This window comes from Telopea speciosissima, chromosome 6, assembly GCF_018873765.1.
Source record: "Telopea speciosissima isolate NSW1024214 ecotype Mountain lineage chromosome 6, Tspe_v1, whole genome shotgun sequence".
NCBI classification, from domain to species: domain Eukaryota; kingdom Viridiplantae; phylum Streptophyta; class Magnoliopsida; order Proteales; family Proteaceae; genus Telopea; species Telopea speciosissima.
Genome location: NC_057921.1, coordinates 32,571,800 through 32,585,771, shown reverse-complemented (window position 1 = coordinate 32,585,771; position 13,972 = coordinate 32,571,800). Strand labels below are relative to the sequence as shown.

General features: G+C 38.4%; 1 protein-coding gene across 1 annotated transcript in view; it reads left to right on the top strand.

Moving 5' to 3' along the window:
* LOC122664792 (serine/threonine-protein kinase 16-like) overlaps positions 1-13,271 on the top strand; it is a 28,860-nt gene extending 15,589 nt beyond the window's left edge. Inside the window, exons 2-4 of the mRNA XM_043860771.1 lie at positions 3,832-4,045; positions 4,814-4,956; positions 13,041-13,271. Coding sequence (XP_043716706.1) covers positions 3,838-4,045; positions 4,814-4,956; positions 13,041-13,256 — 567 coding nt within the window. The 5' untranslated portion in view covers positions 3,832-3,837 and the 3' untranslated portion in view covers positions 13,257-13,271. The remainder of the gene's footprint in view (positions 1-3,831; positions 4,046-4,813; positions 4,957-13,040) is intronic.
* Positions 13,272-13,972: the final 701 nt, after the last annotated feature.

Genomic DNA, 13,972 nt, shown 5'->3' with positions numbered 1-13,972 from the left:
AGATCCCTCACTCAAGCACACTGACTCAATCACAACTGGTGGATCTGAATACAAGCCACAAAGTCGTGTACACACCCCAGCCAGACTCAAAGGCTCTACCAGGTGTGTACACCCATCCTGCAGAAAGGCACTTCTAACCAAAGTAAGCAAGCATCCACAACATAGAGATATACGTGCTTCGGCAAATTGTTTACGTGCACGGAGTAATGGTCACTTGGACCTCAGCATCTACGCATCATTAATTTTTCCAGCATAAAACCGAGAGGTTACACCCACGGCAGATGATGTTTTAGTCACACCTATGACTCAGGACATCTGACCTGCTTCTATCCCTAAATATAGAGATAAGGGTTTTACCCTCAATGGTTTCCTAGCACCCACTAGTAACCAACACTGTGTCCAAATGCAACTGGACAACTCAACAAAAATACTTGGGCTTATACAAATGCCCTACAATATCAAGCACATCTAGCATAGGTCTCAACATGCATCCCTATTGCTAGCATATACAATGAATACCAAAATACAAAAATTACAAGGTCAAGAGATAGAAATTCTCACAACCATGCAGTGTCTCTGATTCCTGGTATCCGGTGATGGAGTCTGGCAACTCTGGTAGCTCACTGGAATCTTCAACTTCTCCCAATTTGATGGAGAACTGAAATTTTCAAGTGTGCTTAATCACTGATGCTCTGGAGTGATTCCTAGCAATGGAGAAACCACTTTCTTTTCTTTTCTTTTCCTTTCTTTTTCTTTCCTTTTCCTTTTCTTTTTCTCTCCCTTTTTTCTTTCCTTTCTTCTTTCTTTTCTTCTTTGTTTCCTCCATGGAATCTAAGATTTGGGGCTTGAGATGGGGCTTCAAACTTCCTTTTTTTTTCTTCTCTTCTTCTTTCTTTCTTCCTTCCTTCTTCTTCCTTTCTCCTTCTTCTTTCTTCTTCCTTTTCTCTTTTCCCTTTTCCTTCTTGGCTACAACCACCTAAAGAAGTTCTGGTTCTATGATTTCAGAACATCAATGGCATCAAGGAAGGGCTGGAGACATGAGATAGAGAGGGAGACTCAAATCTTAGCTGCATACAACACCTCTTAGGGCTGCAACCCTTCTTCCGGAGACCTTTGCTTCTCTTCACTGTTCTCTCAGCACAGCAATGGATAGAGCTCGAAAAAAATCATCCAAAATAAAAAAAAGTTCACCTCATTTGGCCATTGGATGAGTGAAATATCGGGTTTAGAAGTTGGGCCATTCGTAGAGCTTAAAATGGAATCTTGAGGGCCGTGTACATGTGCGCACGCAAGTATCATATCGCCGCTTGATTCCATTTAGCGCCAGTGCATCAGCACAATTATCAACGTCCGTTAGATCTTAATTTTGAAATATACATGTTTTTCATACGTCAGATCGCTCAAGATCCCATTCGTCAGATCAGTATCACGAGGTAAAGTCAATGTCAAAGGCTGACAGTGGCAGGTGACGTTTCGCGCTCCTATTGGCTGTCTCGTACAGCATCCTACAAGCCGTTAGATCTGTTGGTGAAGCCGGGAAAGATCTTAGACCGTTGGATCTTCATCATTTATATCTTGAATTAACAAGGCTCATGAGAACCTCCCAAAGAGAATCTTTCTAGCCACTTCTCTACACATGCGCTGCACTCAATCAGGGACCATAGGGTCTACACATCTGAATTAATCTGGACCGCACATTCAAATTTTAAAATCTCAGTTGAATGTTATCTTGTCGATCGGAATCTTTTGCATCTTCAACCAACCAAGGATCCCGAAATGGAATCTAGGCCATAACTTCTTCGTTTTAGCTCCGATTTGAGTGCCGTTTGCGGCCACGTGTCCGTGATGATGAGCACTACCAATCAAAATTAGCCACATCAGCAAAATCCTTACTATTTTCTCAGGAAACCCCAAAACAATTTGGATTGACTAAAATGCCCTTCATTTTAGGTGACCAAACGGGAATCGCTATAACTTCATCGCCTGAACTCGGAATTGCGCGATTCCAGCTGCATTTCGAAGAGAACCCGATGAACTAAAATACTCATGCAGAATGCTCCACCCAGTTCTGTCATTATACCCTCAAAAAATGCCGACAAACACGCTGTCAGTGCGAAAACCTATGAAATAAACATTCTTAATACACCTAGCCTTCACCCAAGGCTATTTAAAGCTTCCAAACACTGCAATGAACAATTTCATGCCGCTACATAATCTCCGAATGCTCCAGCATCATTGCCAACATGTCACATCACTGTCAAATGATGAAAATGCCCCTGGATGACTCCCAAACACTATGGGACCTCTGTATACACTGCCAAGCCCCTGTAATGATGTTACTACCAGTATGAACACTATAAGAACTACTGGGGATGGTGGGAATACTATCCAATCACTGCCTGCACTGCCATCTGCATGTAACTACACCAAGATGCATTGTGTTGACACCAACAACACACATGCACTGTGTTGACAACAATGACAACCAACACACAGTCACTGCCATCTGCACTGTGTGTTCAACAATTCTGGTTACAAAAATCCTAATACTTGGCTCAGTGTTCAGCATTACAAAGACAAGACATTGGAGAAAACAGGATGAACAAGAGATGAAAGTTCATGAAACTAACCTAAACCTGTTGAAGAGTTCAAAAGCTCCATCAACTACATGGAGGTTTCAAACTCCAATGAAACATGAGCCTTGCATATATATGATTGATTATAAAGTGGCGACTAAAACTAGAACTAGTGCTAATCTTTTATGCATCCACTAATTAATGAATACCCAACTCAGTTAATTAATCCATGAAAATCTATGAGAGAGAGAGAGAGAGAGAGAGAGAGAGAGTAAAAGGAGAGACACAAGAAAGAAGATCTACAGGTGCAAAAGTAAAGAAGAAAAACGAGTTAAACTAAACCTGGAGAAACATATACAAGATAAATGAAGATTTTTCAAAGAACATGGCCTCAATGGCTTACCCTAGCAATGACCGTCTGCACTTCCATAACACAAACTCAACGTTCAGCACAGAAAATTTAAAACGTGAGACCTTACCTTCCCAAATTGGCGGGGTGAGCCTCACCTAAGCAGCAAAGTTCTTCTTCCACAGCGGGGAACCAGATATGGCGGCACTGATTGCCGTCTCCGACAGATACTCTGGCAAAGCGAGAGAAGTGAGAACCAATGTTCGAGTTGATATACATGATACGGTGGAGCCGATGCCGTTGGAAGTGCACAATTACGTTTTAACCCTTTATTGAAAAATTAAGTTAAAATTCCTGGGTTTCGTAGATTTTTTTGCAATGAATTTAAATTTACTTAATTATCCTTACAAAATTATTTTCATCTGCGTCCTAAACTGTAGTTTTATGAGGATAGTAGATGTCTTGTTATGTTTAGATAAATAACAGACTCTTGTTACATTAATCATTTCCCATATTAAAAATATTGTATGAATTGTTTGTTCGAATTTTTTTTTGGTAAACAAATACTTCTTGAATCTGAATTTTATTTCAACTTTTATTATGTCCGTTTTTTGACCCTTTTTTGATCAAATTCGTAAATTAACGGAACGAATTATTCCGAATAATTTTTTATCGAAATAATTCCAGAATTCGAATTTGCTATTCAGGGTGTAGCGCTGGAGCCACGTTATCCATGCGACTGGTTAGCTCTTTTTCCCAAATAAAATAATGGATTCAAATTCGATCCGTTTTAACGCTGTAAGAATCTACGGCGGGTAGAAATCTATGCGAGATGTGTCGGTTTGACAACTCAATTTTGACATGAAAAACTGAAGATCTAAGTTCAGGGAGAGAGAGAGAGAGCAAACCAAGATGGGTTGCTCGTTTTCAGGTATGAATGCTCTGTACGGTGCCGTCAATGGCGGAGGAGATGTTTGGATCAATGAGAACCGTTTCAGGATACTGAGGCAGCTCGGAGAAGGTGGTTTTGCGAATGTTTATCTCGTGAAGGAGGTCGGAAATGACTCAGCTGTTGGTGGTGGCGTTGCGAAGAGAATCAAAGACCCATCTCATGTTTCGGGTTGGATCCGTTTCCTTATCAGCTTCGTGGGTTTTATTTGGTTTTCGTTTGTTAGTGTTCCAGAAATTTGTTCCTTGTTAATTTCTTGGGAATCTGAAAGACCATCTGTTTCAGTGGGAAGCATTTTTTCATACAAAATTTGGAAATTGTTGGTCAGAATATAGTGGTCCACTTCTTATTTTTGTCTGTTTAGTTATTTAGTATGGAAACGGTGATCTTGAATGAAATTCATCATGTTGCAGTCTCATAATTGAGTTATTCTGGCATACAATGGGTTTCTGTAATTCCTTAAAAAATTACTTTGTTGTTTCTCTATACTATGTTGAATTGAGCTTTACTCTGAAAAAAGTGTCTTCTCTGCTTCTTCTAGTGACATATGAACATGTCAACCCCCGCTTCCCGTGCTTCTCCCCTGTTTTTCCAATGATAGTTGGAAATGGGTTTCTCTTTTATTCTTAATCTGAATTGCAGTTTTTCATTTACCAATCATTTTTATTACTTGTTTCTTTGGTGTTTGTTCGATTTCTGTCCTGATCCAAATGATTTCATTTGTTTGTTATTGGTCAACTTTTCATTTGTTGTATTGGAGAAAGGAAATTTATCAATGATTTGGATCTGAATTATCTCATTTTATTTTTTGTATTGTTCTTTTTATTTTTCTTGGTTTGGAGAGCAGGGCTTTAGGATGCTAGATTATAATTGCGGTCCAATATGTTAAACAATTGAACTAGGAGCTAAAGTTCTAACTGATCTTCTATGTTGGTGCAGATGATGGTACATATGTGATAAAGAAAGTCTTAATTCACACAAATGATCAGTTAGAGTTGGTGAGGGAGGAGATTCATGTCTCGTCCCTTTTTAGCCATCCCAATCTACTTCCACTTCTGGATCATGCTATAATTGAAGTTAAGGTGGTTGCTCTTGAATTTTTTTTTTTAAATTTTTTCTTCTTAAATGATTTCTATGTTTGCATCAGAAGATGTAGTTTTATACTTCTATACAATAATTGCTTCTATCGGGGTATAATTATCTACTCATTTCAAGTTGGAGATTGTAAATTTGTTGCTTCTTGCAAGGTTTTCAATTTTGTTTTTGTTCCATAGTTTGGTCCCCATGGAAGTAAAATTAATGCATGGAAGTTGATGGATGCCCATATAAACATTGTAAAAGTTATGAAACTATGGAAACATGATTGGAACATTGGAATTTTTTTTATGTAAAAGTACACACACACATGTTCTTTCTGTAGGTATTCACTTCGATGCAACTATAATTATGTCATCTGTTTATGCCATTACATATACTTATTTTTGTGCAATGTATTGATCTTCTTTTCTCTCTGGCTGAGAAACACACATTTTTTTTTTATTTGTTTCCCTTCAAAAAAAATTAAATTTCAAACAATGTTGATGCACCATCATGGACTGCCATGGACAGACGACAGAAATTGACAGACAGGTATAGGTGTTGTTGCATAACTTTTGCCACACAAGGAGATGTGGAATCCTCTTGACTGCTACGTCAGTTCTTCTGTGTGGGCCACCAACTCTAACACAAATATGGACACTTATTTATGAAGCCAACGTAAATTTCACATGGTGCTGGGTTGGACACCCCTTATTTGTGTTGGACAAATGAATTTGTCCTTGCACTCATTTCCAAGCTTGGGACAGACTGACTGAGAAAACTTATTCTCGCATATGTCTAGGATGTGATCAAAGTATATATTTGTGTTTTGGTGAATAAGCTGATATTACTGGGTCAGCAATAAAAACAAGAATCTGCAGCATAGTTTTTCTGGTCATAGCCCACTGTAAACCAAGTTGTATCCAAGTTGATTAGCTTCCTGGGCTCGTCAGATCTGCAAAGTCATATCACCATGTCAAACTCCTTACTGCATATTGACCCATAGTTGTCAGGGCATCGCCTAGGCGCTGCCTAAGTGTCCAAGCACCTTCTTGGGTCCAAGGCGGCAGTACGCTTTGTTTGATGCTAGAAAGGTGACTACCTTGGATGCCTAGTCATTGCCTTGTGGCCTTGTGGCAACATGCTTTATGTTATATCAGTTTTTTGACACTTGCACAAGTATACGTTGATTTAAGTTTATTTTGTTTTTTGACGAATATGTTTGTGTGACTTACCAAAAAAAAATGCCTAAGGTATGACAATCCAAGGTACATTTGAATGAATGCTGTCATTTTAAAAGTTTAAAGGACAAAAATTACTGTCATTGACTAATGTTGCTTATCGCTTCTTCCTTAGTTTGAACAGTTCGTATTATAATCTTTATTATAGTCTTTGTCAAGAAGTGATTCTATCTCTTATAATCATTAGTGATGAAATAGCTTCACTTTTAGTCATATTTAATTCTTTACTGCACCTCAATGTTGTTCTTCCGATTGTTCCCACATCTCTCTTTTCTGTGAGCTCATTTTCTGCTCCTATCATCACACTCATACAAGATTGAATAAACTACTCCATATCAGTTTTTGCAGTTTTTTCTTTTCCCACATCCCAATGAATAAAAAAGTTTTCAGCTTGGATCTGATCCTATTCAGGCCTTGGATTCAAAAATAAAAAAGTTTCCCTACTTATATGAAGCCATCGATTTCAAGGTTAGCCACTCTTAGTAAGCTAGAGCAAGAGATGTTATAAACAACGCCTTTGAAGTCAAGTAGATTGGTGATGGTCTTTGTTAGATCTTGGGAACTTTATTCACTCAGGAAAGTTGTCCTCCGGTCACAGAAAAAAGGACGCATCAGGACGCATCATGGTGGTGATGTGAAAGCTTGCCCAGAGAAAGATCTATAAACTTGCAACTTTCAGCAACATTTGGTCACTCAATCTTATGTTGAGGCCTTGAGAGAGAGTTAAAACATGATGCCGCCTGTTTCTTCCTCCTATGCTGGTACACATCCTTAACTATACATCTCTTGGGATCAAGAACTCACCCCCAAAATTTCTCTTCGAAAGGATTTGATTTGAGAGAGTTCTCTCTTCTGTAGGAAAACCGGTTTTTCCACCTCCTTGCTGGTCGGGAGGTTGAAGACAAACCCCCTTTCATGATTTTAACACCCTTTGAGTTCATTGACCCAATTACCCCTCCCATCTTCCCTTATTCTCCTTTGTCCCTTATTTTGTTTTGGTTCCAGTTAGTCCTTTAATTAATAATTCCCTCTCTATCCGTCTTTGTCTTTTTAATTAATCATTGAGATTATGATTATTTCGGTTTTGTCACTCTTGTATACCATAATATATTTTGCCATAAAATTCTTGATTAGGGTAATTTACTATATTTGTGGGCCCACAACAATCCCAAATAGGGTTTCACGACCCGAGATTGCACCAAATTGGTATCTGAGCTGAAAGTCCTCCATTTCCTAACCATGGTGGCCAATAGTGAGGTTTTCCAATAGCTTTTCTCCTATAAAGATGAAACAAGGATAGATAATACAACCGCACAGATCATGTTGATACCCTCAACACAGATATTAGTTCTGTCCCGCTTATGATGGCATCTACACAATCTTTTATTGACCGATTGGTGTCTTCTGATAAAGGAAAGAGTCCCATTCAATCTGGGGATTCTTCTAACTCCATCCCACCGTCTCAAGTTACAACACTGTAACTGCCACCACCACCGTCACATTTTACACCATATGGGGCTGGCCGATGTGTTGACACTTGACAATGCTCCCTATGGAACTAAAAGAGGAGCCAAATTAATTTTCCTTGATTTTTAGTAGGAAAATAATGTATTGCAATATTTGGACTGGGTTCACAGTTTGGAGATATTCTTCAGATGGGACTGATTGACTGAGGCCCAAAAACTTCTATTTGTTGAGGGTAAGCTGAAGGGCACGGCTCGGCTCTGGTGGATCAACAAACACCAACAACAAAATCATACTAGAGGCATCGGTTTAGTCACCACTTCGGCTGAGATGCGAGAGGCCATGGACTGGAGATTCTTGCCTACCAATTACAAGTAGGGCATACACCTTAAGTTCGCACAACTAAGATAGGACAATATCACTAATCTCAATATTACGACATGTGTTTGCTCACATATTTCATGGATGGTGCAATGTGACGTCCTTCCTTTGAGGGCGTGTCGCATTCTTCTCAGATGACTATGGCTGTTTGAAAGAAGGCACAACATTGTGGGTATGCGAATGCCTACTCTTTCAAGCACCGCGGCAAAGAAATGAAGCTTCTTCCCATTAAGGGCCTCCTTGAGATCAAGCTCAAAAAGGTAGCGAGTTCTTTTCTCCTTTAGTGAGTTGACTCAAATGGTATCTTTGGTACTATCCATATTGAACGGAGTCGAGTTCTTTTTAGAGGATAGTTGGTGCAGTAGCACTACAATGATTGAACCTACACTACTAGGTTTGGAAACTCAAACCCAAACACAATTGGCCCAACCTGGGTTTTTGGACTGACAAGTGTTGGTAGGGTTATTTGGGTTTATTTTGCAATCTAGTCCACAAGCATAATATTAGATTAGCATCTTGGAACATTGGATCTTTAATGAGTAAGAGTCTAGAATTGATAGAAGTTATGAGGAGAAGAAGGATTAACATTGCCTGTATTCAAGAGACTAGATAAAAGGGTAAAAAAGCTAAGGAGGTGGACGACTTTAAACTTTTCTTTATGGGGATAACAGTAATAGAAGTGGAGTGGGCATAGTAGGGGATAAAGATTTAAAGAATGATGTGGTGGATGTTAAATGATTTAGAGATAGGATTATATACATCACGCTTGTGTTGGAGAAAGGGTTGTCAATGTAATTAGCGCTTATGCACCTCAAGTAGGATTGGATGAAAGTTGTAAGTTAAAATTTTGTGAACACATGGATGGATTAGTGCAAGGAGAAAATATTATTATCGGGGAATCTGAATGGACATGTTGGGAGATCGTAGAGGCTATGAAGGATATGGTTTTGAAGAGAGGAATGAAGAGGGGATCTTAGTTTTAGATTTTGCCGTGGCTTATGATTTATCCATTGTAAACACTTACTTTGAAAAGAGAGAGGAGCATTTAGTTATCTTTAAAAGTGGGCATCATGGTAGCCAAATATATTTCTTGGTCTAATAGATTGTTATGTAAGGACTATAAGGTTATACCAAGAGAGAGCCTAATGCCCTAACCATACAACATAGATTAGTTGTCATGGATATGTGCCTCACTACGTAGAATCGTAAGAAAGGTGAGCTTATTTGCCCTAGGATAAGGTGGTGGGGCTTAGAAGGAGATACCTTGAAATCATTTACTGATAAAGTGGTCAAACAAGGAAAGTGGGATTTTGAGGGAGACACTAATACGATGTGGAACGAGATGACTACTTGTATTAAGAAGGTTGTTAAAGCTGTCCTAGGAGAATCGAAAGGAAAACGTCATTCCTCTTGAGAGACTTGGAGGTGGGATGATGAGGTTCAAGCAACCATTAAGATTAATAAAGTTAGTTTTAAGACACGGCAAAGGACTAAGGATGTAGAGCATCTAAAAAGGTTTAAAATGATTTTGGGAAAAGCAAAGCCGAAGAAATATGAAGATCTTTAGTTTAAAATGATTTTGGGAAAAGCAAGGCCGAATAAATATGAAGATCTTTATAACAATTTGAGCACAAAGGAAGAGGAAAAAGCTATCTATAAGATAGCTAAAATGAGGGAAAGGAAGAGTAGAGATCTCGACTATGTTATATGTATTAAAAGTAAAGATAGTAAATTATTAATAAAGGATGAGGACATTAAATAGAGATGTAAAGATTATTTCTACAGCCTACTAAATGAACACATTTCGAGTAACAGTATTCCAAAAGACTACATTACCCATCAAGACACCACATGCCGTAGATATATTTGAAAAATTAGGGTATTTGAAGTAAAAGAAGCTTTAAGGAGAGGATTAAAGTAGGCAACACCCAGGCCCAGAAGAGGTCTCAATAGAAGTGTAGAAGAGCTAAGGAATCTGTGATTTATCTTTGCTAACCGCGCTGTAAATAATATTATGAGCATAAGGAAAATGTCAGATTAATGGAGAAGTGTTGTGGTTCCGATTTACAAAAATAATGGTGATATTCAAAGCTGTAATAACTATAGATGCATAAAACTAATGAGTCATGCTATGAAATTATGGGTGAGAGTTATTGAAACTCACCTGAGACAAGAAATTACTATTACGGAGAACCAATTTGATTTTATGCCAGGAAGATCCACGACATTAGCTATTTACTTACTTTGGAGATTAATGGAAAGATTTAGAGATTGTAAGAAGGATCTCCCTATGGTCTATATTGACCTAGAAATAGCTTATATTAGAGCCCCTAGAGAGTTAATCTGGCAAGTACTAGAGAAGAGAAGTGTTTCAAGTAAATACGTGGACATAATTAAAGATATGTATGATGGTGTGGTGACTAGTATAAGAATTGTGGGGTGTTAACATAGTCAATTCCCAATTACAATTGGGTTACATGAAGGATCAACTTTAAGCACTTATTTGTTTTCTCTTAGAATAGGTGATTTAATCGTAGAGTTCCTTGGTGTATGCTTTTCGCTAATGATATTGTTTCGGTGGATGAGACAAAAGTAGGGATTAACGCCAAGTTGGAGTTTTGGAGATCAATCTTGGAATCAACGGGTTGATAAATAGAATGAATATGGAGTATAAGGATGGATAATGAGGTGGTAAAAGTTGATGAGAGGGAGATTCCGCAAAATGATTATTTTAGGTATTTGGGTTCAATCATAAATAAAGAAGATGATATAGAGGATGATGTTTTAAAGAGAATGAAAATAAGATGGACGAAGTGGAGAGGTACGTCTGGAGTGTTGTGTGATTGGCGTATTCCTTTGAAACTTAAAAGAAAATTTTATAGGAGGATCATACGATTGGTTATGATGTATTGCACAGAATGTTTGAAAGTTAAGAAGCATCGTATAGATAAACTGAGTGTAGCAGAGATGAGGATGTTGAGATGGATGAGTGGCAAAAAGAGCTGATTTGGGATCAACTCCGATAAAAATTTATAGGAGAGTCATACGACAGGTTATGATGTATGGCGTGGAATGTTGGAAAGTTAAGAAGCATCATATAGATAAACTGAGTGTAGCGGAGATGAGGATGTTGAGATGGATGGGTGGCAAAAACTAGGAAGGATAACGTAAGGAATGACCATATTAGAGCTGAGTTGGGAGTAGCCCCCGATTCATGATAAACTAAGTGAGAGTCGTTTGAGGTGGCATGATCATGTTCAATGGAGGCCTTTGGATGCTCCAGTATGGAGGAGTGATTTGTTTCAGGTTGAAGGAACTAAGGAGACAGAGGTGGACTTAAAATGACCCTAGGAGAAGTGGGGTGACGAAAGACATACATTGCTTAAGCCTTGTATCAAGTATGACATCGAATAGAGCTGATTGGAGGGCAAGGATCCATGTAGCCGACCCCATTTAGTTGGGATAAGGCTGAGTTGTTGTTGTTGTTTTACTTTGAGTAGATTATGTAGGAGGTAAAGTCCAATTCCATTTATTAGTATTACAATAGGAGTCGTTGTTCCTTCCCTTTATTTTTGTGAGCATGTACTCATCGACATACAGAATTGAATAGAATAAATTTTGGTTGAGTTTGCATACATTGGTCATTGGTGAGTGCTTGTGTATTATGTTAGTTGAGTTCAACTGCTTCCCCTTCCCTTCCTCATCACATGTACAATCTTCTTTTCCTTCCTTTGTTCTATCCCCCTCCCTTAGTTAATCTCCTATTCTTTCTTTCTTCTCCTTCTTGCTGTTATCCATTTTTTTTCTATCATTAATATCGAGTCAGCAAGGGAGAATTCGAGTCTTTCTCAGGTGTTCATTCAGTTTCAGATTCTGGGGTTTAAATTACTGCTTCCAAACGACCTAATCCCTAATCTTAACCCCTATAAACCATTATGCTGGGAGAAATCAATCTAGAACCAAAATCTGGTTCCTGCATTGCCACCAAGTACAGTTTCAGACAAAAAACATATATTGTTTTACTTGCTGCGTGGGATGGTCATTGGTTGCTTTCAAGAGGGCTTGGGATTAGGAACTCACCCCTAAAAATTCTCTTCGTAAGGATTTTATTTGAGAAGAGTTCTCTCTTCTGTTGGACAACCCTTGGAGTTCATTGACCCAATTGCCCTCTTCTCTTATTCTCCCTTGCCCCCCCTTTTTTTATTTGGTTCCATGTTAGTCCTTCTTTAATTTATAATTCCCTTTTATCCTTCATTCTTTCTTCCTAAATAATCATTGAGATTCTGATTATTACGGTTCTGCCACTCATGTAAAGCTTAAAATATTTACAGTTTGCTACAGAAGTCTTGATTTGGGTTATTTAGTATATTTGTGGGCCCACAGCAATCCCATACAGGGTTTCACGGCCCGGGATGGCACCACACACACACGCACACGCACAACATGCACACACGTGCACACACATACACACGTACACGTACATGCATACGCACACACACACACACACACTCTCTCTCTCTCTCTCTCTCACACACACACACACACACACACACACTCTCTCTCTCTCTCTCTCTCTCTCTCTCCCTCTTTCACTCTCTCACTCTCACACACACACACACCCCCGCATATGCAAGCACACACATGCATGCACGCAAGCACACGTGCATGTGGATGAACAGGCACACATGCACGTCCGAAAAAAGGGATAAGATTAATGAGAAAAAATCATATCTGAATGCTGATCTACTTGTGAACTTTTGAAAGAACTGTCTACTTCCACATTATTAATTCTTCATTGTGCAGGTGGTGTGACGCATCAAAAAAGTATCTGATCTGTGGTAGTGATTTGGCTAGTACTTTTTAACCATGTTTACTTCACTCAAATATCATTCATTGTGGCTGCCTCTGTAAATCTTATTTTAACTTGATGTTTTGTTCCGGGTATTTCTTATTCTATGTCATGTTTTGATTGATCTAATATGTTCATTAATATATGCATCCAGGGAACACAGGAAGGATCTTGGAATCATGAAGCTTACTTGCTATTTCCAGTTCATTTGGATGGAAATTTACTGGACAATGCTAAGAATATGAAAGAAAAAAAGGAGTCCCTTTCCACAATGGATGTTCTTCAGCTATTCCAACAGGTAACTGAGGATTCACATTTGTTTTCCTTTTGCTCTACCAATTTCACAATTTTAATTGTTAGATTTGTATAGATTGTTTTTTTTTACCTTAGTGATAAATAAAATTTAGATGTTTATTACCTCCTGTATCTCAAACAAATATTTTAGTTCCTTTTCCCCACTTTTAGGAACTAATATTTTACTTGAAGAATGTCATGCTACTTTTTATGGTGAGATTTCTTCAAAACTAAAATTCATTTTGCTTGCCTGAGAGAATATATTCTTGTTTCCTATATACTCATCATGTATGTAAGATCCATTACATACAGAATTTGATGTGATATCAGGTTCAATAATGCTGATTACAGGTCGCTATGGGCCCACCCGAGCAAAAGAAACTCAATATGATCAGTCGCTGTTCTGTAATTTCAGGAACAGTTCAACACCTAGTATATAAGGTGACAAATGAAAAAGGACCAAAGTGGAATTACTACATTGATGTGGAGGGCATTCTGGAACTAACAATAAAAGGTAATGGATGAAATAAACTAAAGATTAGAGGGGCTTAGCTGCAATTATAAATAATAAGATTAATAATATAGAAAGGGGGTGGGCTGTCTTTATTCTCTCAACAAAGAGGAGGAAGACGGAGACCAGATTTGGTTTTGATTAAATACCTCACTCGATTGAACCCTGTTTGACCTGAGGTTTCAGGAGCAGAATCCTCACTACCAGCCCTCTTGAACCCAAACCAATGGATGCCCAAACCCACTGATTGAAGACAGGTTATTCGACCACTGAAACAGTAC